This window comes from Carassius auratus, chromosome 29 (genome assembly GCF_003368295.1).
Source record: "Carassius auratus strain Wakin chromosome 29, ASM336829v1, whole genome shotgun sequence".
Taxonomy (NCBI): domain Eukaryota; kingdom Metazoa; phylum Chordata; class Actinopteri; order Cypriniformes; family Cyprinidae; genus Carassius; species Carassius auratus.
This window is the reverse complement of record NC_039271.1, coordinates 22,819,856-22,830,370: the sequence shown is the minus strand read 5'-3', so window position 1 is coordinate 22,830,370 and position 10,515 is coordinate 22,819,856. Positions and strand designations below refer to the sequence as shown.

At 37.2% G+C, this 10,515-nt stretch overlaps 1 protein-coding gene across 1 annotated transcript; it reads right to left on the bottom strand.

Moving 5' to 3' along the window:
- Positions 1-2,169: 2,169 nt before the first annotated feature.
- Positions 2,170-10,105, bottom strand: LOC113048401 (uncharacterized). The gene is made up of 2 exons (XM_026210190.1): positions 10,049-10,105; positions 2,170-4,104 (listed from the first exon to the last, which is right to left on the bottom strand). The coding sequence occupies exons 1-2, from the start codon at positions 10,057-10,059 to the stop codon at positions 2,499-2,501; spliced, it is 1,617 nt and encodes a 538-aa protein (XP_026065975.1). The 5' UTR covers positions 10,060-10,105; the 3' UTR covers positions 2,170-2,498.
- Between the last annotated feature and the right edge of the window lie 410 nt (positions 10,106-10,515).

Genomic DNA, 10,515 nt, shown 5'->3' with positions numbered 1-10,515 from the left:
GTTAAAAGATTGGAAAGAACTTCTAAATGTTTAAAAATCATAAAGAATTTGTAGATTAGATTAAATTAAACAAAATTACACTTGTGGTTGCAGAGAGATAAAACAAATTAATTTATTAACTGAAACCAAATCCTTATGACAAGCCTTACTAACTAGAAACATGGTTTTAATACCAATCTTTTTAAAATAAATAAATACAATTAAAAAAAGAAAACTACTGAATGAATGAAAATCTTTAATTTAAATTGTTATAATAATTTCTTCTGTGTGTTAATGAAATATGATTTATATTTACATTTCAAGATTATCTTTATTAATTAACAATCATCGTCTCACACCTGCGGCTAATAAAAGTTACTGTAAGGCCTATTTTCTGGCCTTGAATCACAATGTTTCCTCCTTAGGTTTTTGTGGTATTTAAAAGGTGAGTGCTTACAGAGATGTGAGTTGTTTTGGATTTACACCTTTCAGACTTTATCTTCTATGGGCATGAATGATGAAGCATTATTTAACATGAAGTAATAAAGTATTTTTTTATGTGATTTTTGTACATGATGAAGTGTAGTTGATGTATTCATTGAGTGTTGTTAATAATTGGTAATGGTAATCACATGATTAGTATTGGTAATCAGTTATTGGTCTTTTTTTAATGTGATTGAGCTTGTAACTGTTTGTTAAATGTGCCTGATGAAGTTTATGAGACCAAAACGTTGTCAATAATAAATTGATCTTGAGATATTTTGCAAGTATTCAGAGAATCACTCAAATGTCACAACCATTCAGAACTGAGAAATACACTGCACTCCCAAACGAATGGAAGTTAAATCTAATTAATAAAGATGAAACCTTAAAACATTGTTAAAACTACATACTGAGTGACTGATACCATATTTGTCATGGAAAAGATTTGTTGATTCGCATAAGTTTGCAGTTTAAAAATGTTTGCTGTCATTTGTTCAAGATCTTAGGTAAACTTTCTGTTGTTGCTTTCAGTATGGCTATAAATGTCACACATTATGATATTTGTGGAGGAAAGTTTATTTTTATCTGAAATATATTAGTATTATTTTAAGTATTATTTGCTTCACCTTACTAAAGAGTATTCTTTAGACCGTCTCTGAGTGCTTTGGTTTGCTTCAGTATGCTTGAGTTTTCGATGAGCTGAGAGATAACAGAAAATCTATTTTATGTTTACGTGTGAGACATAAATGTTATATTAGCTTCTTAGATGTCCAGGTTTCCTCAAAAGATTTGCATTCAATTGTTAGAAACACATCTGGAGGACACAGTGGACACATATCTTGAGTATGCATTTTGATTGGATGACATTAAAGCATCCTAATTTGATTTGGCTATAAATATTTAGTTGTTTTCCTCTTGGTCACACTTTGCAGTCAACTAGGATGACTGTATGATGACTATTTATTTTCTGGCAAGAAAAGTTCAACATTCAAAAGACTCTTGGTTCTTACCTTTTATTGAAATTTTAAATTGCCATGACAAAATCTGAATGAGATGCGACAAGAATGAATTAAAATAGGTGTTAATCAAGATTCTTTTCCTGTGAGAAACAACTTTATTTTTGTTTTCTGATGTATACTTCTCCTTGGTAAGTACCAGTTTCCTTGCTAACACTGCATGGACCCTAGTGTTGTATTTGAGCACATGGCGATTAACGTACATTTTCATGTTCAAATGACTGACACAGACAATATGATTTAATTTGATTAAATTGATTAATTTGTTATCAATTATTTTAATTATTTCATTATTATATAGTTGTTGCAGCCCTACATTATTGATAATATATGTTCCTGATTGACACTGTAAAGCACAATCGGTATACAATCTGATATACAAATAAAGGTGACATGACATTATAGTTTTTGTTTCTTTTCTCTTTTTATTTATAATTTATTGTTCTCTACTGGAGTCTTGAAAAGATGCTAACACTATTTCATTGTTCTATACCACTGGGTGTGAACGGCAATAAAGATTCATTCATCCTTCTGATGCTTCAAACCAAATTGAAAAACCACCTTTATTGCCAACAGTGAGTCAGTTGTCATTTTTTTTGGTATTCTTTTACTAATTATTTGTTACCTGAGGATAAGGAGGTCTCTTCTATTATAGTTTGCTCAAGGAAAAAAAGTTTATATATCATATATATTTTATATTCTTTGTAGTTATTTTATTAAACAATGGTTTTGATGCAGAGAAAAACATACAATCTGATGAAAAAAAGAGAAAAAAACGAAAAGACAGCAACTGATGAAGATAAAATATAGAAAAGTTCAAGATAAAAACATCACCATCCACAGATGCAAAAATACATTTTACAAGTTCATAAACTAACTGATTGGATTGGAGTGGCTTGCCTATTAAATAAACACCAATAACAGCTTGATACAATGATTAAATTAAATTTCACATTTTCAGATATACAGAAAGTCATCACTGATTTCTCATTTCAAGCTGTCTTATTTATTTTCATTGATTCATCTCTTGTCTTCTTTGACTTTGTTCCCACCAAGGAATAGCTTTGTTAGACCAGCTTTAAGGTAACTCAAAGCATCTTTATTTGCTTCCTCAGCCTTAGCTTTTCTCACCATTTCTTCAAGCTCTTTGACCCAGGTTTCTTTCCCAGCCTCCTTCAGTCTGGGGATGAAGAAGTCGAGATGCTGAAGAGTGAAGGCAGAGTCAGGCTTTAATGCGATCTGAGACAGATGCTTAATGGTCTTGTAAGCATTAAACAGAAGAATTGACTTTTGATCCTCAAGCTCCTGCAGATCTTTGTCAAGATCATCCATTACAACAGAAAACCTCTTGTTTTTAGCATCTCCATATGACTTTTTTAATTCATCTAATTGCATCATAACATTTGATGTGCTGATGACATATTTCTTGTTTTCTTTTACATGTTTGCTGTGATGACACTTCCCAGTGCACACAGTGCAGTAGCCTTTATTCATGACTTCACAATTGCTGGGATCAGAAACAAACCAGCAGTCAAACTCATGACAGTTTTCCTCGCAGACGGTGCAGGTCGTCGCCTTCCTGTTCTTCCATGAAGCACTTTCAATGGCCACCTTTACTTTGATTGTCTTTTTGACTCTAATGCTAAAGTTTTTACTCCCGTCAATCTTTTCCTTGTTTTGTTTAATTGCCTCCTGAATCTGAATTTTTTCAGATTTCTTGGACTCTTTCTCTTCAACTCGCAGCTGTAAGTTGCAGATAAGTGCTTCTAATTGAATGCGTTCTATGAGGACATTTGATGTCAACTCTAAACTTCTTCTGTTCTTTTCATCCAGAGACTGAAGCAATTTCATTGTCTCTTCCATGCTGTTTTCCCAAGCATCTTTTTGAGAACGGCGGTAACGGCTTTCATTGTTTTGGGCTTCAGCCTGCCGATTGTTGTATAAGAAATAAACAGGTTGGCCACTTTTGTCTCGTCTGCAAGGGATTTTAGCTTTATTGATGGCACCAAGGACATTTTTGGGTTCCATACCATCAGAGTGTGTTATTAAAAACACAATGTTGTTAACAATGTCATTTCCAAACAAAGACAGAATTGAACTGATTATGTAATGCTGCCTGTCTGAGAGACGATTCTTAGATGCTTGAATTACAAAACACACGGCATCAACTTCACGAACTCCATCACTGCTCTGAAACAGAGTTGCTAAATTTGCAGCAACATCCAGATCTTTTTCAAGTCCTCTAGTGTCTCCGTAGCCTGGAGTATCAATGATGGTGAGAGATTTGGAACTTTTTTCAGGACAGACCTCATACATGGTGATTTCAGAGGTTTGTGATTCTGACTGGTCTCCAGCTTCTTCTTCAGTGATTTCATACCATATTTCATCTTCAAACTTCACTCCTATTAAGTAGTTGACCATGGTGTTGATGAGAGTTGTCTTGCCAGCTCCAGTCTCTCCCACCAGCAAAACTATTTTGTTTGGCTTACTGGTGTCCTTTCTCCCATAAGTCCATTTTCTGACTTTCCCACTTTCGTCAAGCGGTCTTCTCTTTGTGTCTAGACGAAAACGTTTTGGAGGACCTTGATGAATTAGAGTCGGTTTGCTGGGTGAAAGACTTGGCTGTCTGTAAAATATGGAGGCAATGTTTCTCAGAATATTCATGTAGCAAATGTTTAAGATCATTAGTAGCAGTCAGTATAAAGACATATTTTGTTATTATGCGAAAACTTTGTGTGTCTTAAATTTTGTCCCCAGCATATAGCTTGTTCAAAGCTCAGATGTTCTTAATTTTCCATGTTTAGCTCTATCTCGCACACAGTTAAGCACATAAACAAATCAGAATTCACTTATTACCATGAGATTGGACAGAGAACACAAATCAGCTAAGACTCAAAAATCGGTCTGCACATGGATGGTGTGAATGGACATCACCCAAATGTGCTGACAACAAAAATGACATCATGCAGATTATCTGCAAACCGGACCAGAACGAGGACCAAAGAGGTGTACTTTCACCCCTTCAGATAGTTGAGAGACAATTAATTTTTACATTTAAAAAAATAATAATTATACCACAGTTTGTCTAATTATGGCAAGTAAAGCCTCCCTACTCAATTATTTTGCACTGTGTATGCACACATTCAGGAGCAAATACATTTCTACTTAACAGTGCACTGCTCTTTCTCTAATTGATAAAAAAATGCTGCTGAATGTACTATTGCTACATTCAGTACCAGCCTGTCTTGCAGTAGATGGTCACCAGGGCCCCGCCTTATGGGGATGTCCCCACGGCCGTGAGGCTGCAGTTGAATTTCTATGTGTGTTCTACTTGGAGCAGTGCTGTGCATATTGATTGGTTTTTTTTTTACATCAAAGTACTGCTCTGCATGCTTTAGAATCATTACCATGGTGCTTTGATGTCATGAACCAATTGATATATACAGCGGTCCTTCTAGTTGAACACACCAGGGCTATAGACGGTTTCATCGGGCGCACGCGCCTGGACCTAAGTTAACTTCCGGTCTGTGTTGTGTATATCGGTCTGGCTGCGGTGCCATCTACAAACGCAGTTAAAGTCAAGGTGATGGGTAGACTGAAGTTGGGCTCAGGTGGTTGTGCGGGATGTGTTTCCCATTTTCGGAGACTCGCCACAATTTTAAAACTGATCGATTTTCAAAAAGGCTTCGTTAAATAAACATGAGTAACGTAACGTTATGTACTGCACGTTTAATTATAAGAATTCCTTACATTTATGTTTAAATATCAAAACGAGGCACGGGTGTTTTTATATCGCTGTATTTCTGAAGGAAGACTTGCATGTTATATGCCTGATAAAGCAGCGTGTGAGGGTACCAGCTCTGCTTTGTTTACAGCTGTTACTGGGGAAACCTCTATTTCTCGCGCTTTATGTCTATGCTTTAAAACATCTCCTGCTGGCAAATAATGAATTTGCATTTTCATTAAGTCCGCCTGATCCATGCAGCAAACATATTTTGTTTGTTATCAAAAAATATCTACTCTAGAGGGACTTGGCTGTTGTTATTGATTCTATTTGGAGTCTACCGGAAGTAAAGTTAGGTCAACAAAAGCGCGCACGCGCAGTAACGTTTGTTTATGTTGATGCCATTGAAACCGTCTATACAGTCTGCAAGTAATACATTAGTCACATGGCACACATGCATCCAGTTTTCAAACAAAGTGACCTTTTAATGACGTTTTTGGCCCAAATTCATCTGATACGTTGATTAGCACTGCATTATTTATGTACTTTATTCATATAAAAATACCAGAAATGGCTTGAAGAACAGAGATAAACCATTTGATTTCAATTGCATGTTTATTGCCTTCATGTTTCATCAGTTAAAATGTTTCTATCTGCTTTTTATTCATTTACAGCAATACTGTATGCCTTTGTCTATTTTAGGGATTTTCTTGAACGTCTTATTTTTAGAAAAATAGGATAAAATACATATATCTCCAATGTAAAGGAGTTTATTTCCCCTCACTGTGTATGTATAAAATTTCCTTACAGTAATTAAGATATTCGGGAGATTCAGAAGAAATTGATTAAAATTATTTTTATCATTATAATGTATAATACATTCTTAAACCTTTCTAAATATTTGTAGTAATAGGCCTCCTTTATGTTAACAGTTCTCGCTGCAACTTTCTGTAAAATGTTATGAATTTTGAATAATATGAATAATACTTTTTTTTAATATATTTATTTAGTAATAACAACAGTCTGAATTTTTTTAGTAATCATAATTCTAAATAAAAACATACATTTTGGCCAAACTGTGCAGCCCCATAAACAGGCACAACAAGCTTAGTGTTCTTTAGAATTTTTGTTAAATAATGAACAAGTTTATTTGAAAACCTTTCTTGTTATGGTTCAGATATTGTGTGTGCATATTTTTTTTGGTTCAGGTTTTTGAATTCACTGGATATTGCCTCTAAGAATAGTCTCTCAAAACGACATGAAGTCTCATTACACATCAATGTTAATAATTTGATTCTAACTTGAATATTTCTGAAAAATAATTGTCTGAAAGAAATCGTCTCAGTTACAAATAATAATCCTCGTTCCAAGATAGAGGGAATTGAAACTTGTGTCGTATGACGACATATGGGGATCATTCTTGGGAGCCCGTTCACCTGTGAGAATATCAGAAAAGGCCAATTACATGTAAATGAAACTGGCATGTGCATTTTACATGCGAAGCCATGCTCATGCTTACAGGTATTTAAGGGCTGGTGCATGCAGATCGCACTTCACCATTGTTCTGAGGAGCAAAAGTAGCATCTTCAGAGCTAGAGGTCTACACGGAAGACCTGAGACCCAGGATCTGTACGGGTTCTGTGCTATATTTTAAATGGTCAGCTGGGTCCGGGTCAGGTCCCAGTCTACTACTTCGGGTCCCGGGTCTGTTTAACATTGTGTAACTTCAGCAGCCAAATGGATAAACAGTCCATTATAATAACAATTATTATGGAAGTTGACTTGAGATAGAAAAATTGCAAAACTACAAAGTCAAATTTATGAGTGGAATAATGAGTGGATTAAGCATTTCAATTGGCTAGAGAAGAATAACATGGATGGAACTTTTTTGGGAGAAGGATTGTGTGCATCACAGTCATGTACAAAGGGAAGGCTTCATACATTAGGTAAGAAAAAGTTAAATTTTTGCAACTTGTTTATCAACTTGTTAATAGCTGCTTGCTGTGAAATAGGCTATGTGCTGATTGGGTCCGGTCGGGAGTGTGTCTTCTAGGCCAGCTTTGGGTCCAGCTTTCAAATAATTGATGGTCCATATCGGTTCCGGGTAGTAGATTTTTGACATTTCTTGGTTCTGCTCGGCCCCGGTAAAACTTTCAAAATAATAGACAGGTACGGATCAGTTCAGTGTAGCACATTTATGGGTCTCTTCTGATTTAGGTACACATTTTTGGACCTGTGTAGACCTCTACTCAGAGCATCAGAGTTTAATACAGAGTTGTGGCCAGAGGGGCATATGTCTTCGTTTCCTCCATCAGGGAATGAGGGTTACTATTCGTAAAGCTCCTTTTCTTTAGTCCACGTAGAGTCAAGCATGAGAGTGCCAACAACCAGTGCATCGTCACTGACTCGTAACCTTCCAATGTACAGGGTAAATGACCTCAGGTCTCCCGCTTCTTACAAAGAATGCTACTCACTTTGAAAGAGGTCACTGCATTTGTAAGCCTTTTTTTATTATTTAGTAAAGAATAAGCATATAGCTTTTTTTATAGTTCACAGATGCTTTACAACTGGTTGTTAATGTGGGATGCATTCTCTTTCCCATGGGGAGAAGAATGCTATGGAGACCACACCCTGCCCGAGGGGAGGTAACAAGTGGAAATACACCTAGAGACTCGCCAGCAGCGAGTACTGACCTAGGGAGATCTTTGTTGTGGGTTCCACCAAAGAGAGAAGGCTACTTATCCCACTGTGACCATTGACGGAGCCAGCTCTGTTGATGGGAAGACACTGGGTTCACCACCAGGCGAACTGGTACATTGTAAGTGGTGACTGTCAGGGCATACACAACACACAGAGCCAAGCCAAATAACAAGGGCTCACCTGAAAGGGGCAGTAATCTTGTGTAATGGGCCTGGTTATTGAGTTTCTTTTCCAAACTCAACTATCGGAAGTGTTGAATGATGGAGTAAAGGGTCTAGGGTTTACCATACTGGGGAACTGAACTAGTAAGAAGAGGTGTTGGGTGTAGCCCAGCCCGCCAGCTCTACATATGTCTTCTCGTGATGAACCATGTGCTACAGCTGAAGTGTCAGCAATGCAACAAGTAGAATGAGCTCTAACTCCTAGTGGACACGGTACATCCTGGACCTGGTACGCCCTGAGCATGGCATCCACAATCCAGTGATCCATTCTCTGTTTGGAGACACTAATCCCTTTCTGTTGTCCTCCAAATCAGACAAAGAGCTGTTCAGATTGTCTGAAATTAAAGAAATGACTCAACCAAGCATCGCTGGAGCACTCCATATGACAGGAAGAGTAAACTGTGGATGGAAATTAATTACGTGGTTACTTATGTGACCCTGGACCATGCCAACGTTTTTCCATGTTCCACTATGTTCTTCCCTAAACTTAGATGAGTTGATATATACCTCTCCTGCTTAGTGCATGCACTCAATCGCTGTAGTGCGTGGTGCCACAATGCTAGTGTTTAGCTTAGCACCATTAATTCCTTTGGATCAAAACAGGGATGAATTTAGAAGCAACCAAACACTTACATGGTTTCTCTATTAAAAAATGGTTATTGAGAGAAAGTGAGTGTGTGTGTGTGTGTGTGTGTGTGTGAGAGAGAGAGAGAGAGAGAGAAAATGTGAGCGAGGGAAAGAGAAAAACAGAATACCTGAAAGACTCAAGAATTGACAGTTGCCGTGCCCTACCCTCTTGAGATATGTGAGCGCAACAGGAGTTCTATCTTCATTGAGAATGCACTGAGCTCGACGGATTGCAAGGACTCAAATGGTTATTTCGGTAAGCACAAGAGGACTACAGAAAGATCCCAAGAGGGGATGAGGTGCAGTCTTGATGGATTTACCCTCTGAGTGCCTTTTAAGGAAATGAGGTTGTGCATTCTGAGATAATTCACCAAATGGTGGTTTGCGTAAATTTTAAGCCTGGAGGCAGACAAGTGCTTTTTTAAGCCTTGTTGTAAAAACAAAAGCATTACCTCAAGGCCACATCTCTATTGGTCTTCACCATGGGAGGCACATCACCTAGTGAATATGTCACTTCAGGGCATAAAGCTGCCTTGAAGAAGGAGTTCTTGTCTAAATGAGATTCAGGCAAGTCATTAAGGCTTAAAGGAACACTTGAGTTGTATCGTTTTCAAATCCATTCAGTCGATCTCGGGGTCTGGCAGTTGCACTTTTAGCTTAGCATAGCATAGATCATTAAATCTGACTATACTGTTAGCATCTCGCTCAAAATCTATCAAAAGTTTCTATAATTTTCCTTATTAATACTTGACTCCTCTGTAGTTACATCGTGTACTAAGACCAGGCAATAAGACCACATATGTTCAAGCATAATAATCAAGGAACTTTGCTGCTGTACCATGGGTGCAGCAGACGCAGTGATATTATGCTGTGCCTTAAAAAAGTCTTCGGCAACTCTGCAACTACACAAACTAGCTGGGGGGATGGGTTCAGGCACTGGTAATCTAATATCAATGTGCCTGCTGCATCTATGGTGTGGCAGCAAAGGTCCTTGATTATTACTACTTGCTATGACAGTTTTTACTCGAGTGGGACTCATTTTCATTATCTTGTCTAGGGCCCACAACCATATGGGTCGGCACAGGCTACATTATATTTAGGGGTGCCACTACAGTTTCTGGGCCCTCTGAACAGCATATTGGCTTGGGTGCCGAATTGGGACAGATTTTTAATGGGCATAATGCAGGCATGCATCAAGTGGTTATTGCCAACATGTCGTGCATTAAAATAGAGCAGTGTACTGTGCACATCTAGCCATGGATTATCATACTTTAGAAAGCACATGAATTTCAACTCACCTTAAACTCATGGTGATCGCTGGACTGAATGTGTACCTCACAGAAGCCAGTCAGCTTACAGCAAAACGGATCATGTAAGAAAGTGAGTATATAAATAAAGAAATATTATATTTAAATATTGAGAGATGCACTTTTGCTATTAAATAAAATCTAAATTAATATTTTTACACACCAGCCTATGTGTCAAGTGTCTGTCAAAACAAAATGCTTTGATGGAAATATACCTATTTAACAAGCCTAACTGGCTAAAGTACCTCTAAACTAAACATCCTTTCAAAGTAATTTAGAATCTAAACAGTCTGGATAAAAAGACAGGAACAACACTTTCATTTTCAGTCATGTCGTTAATGAGTGTGCTTCATCTCATTTAGTTATTTATTCAGCATTATCTGTCTGATCTTTTAACACCTTACACGCCAACCCAAAATGTGTTATCTTCTCAGTGTGGTCTCTTAGCTGTTTCCAAA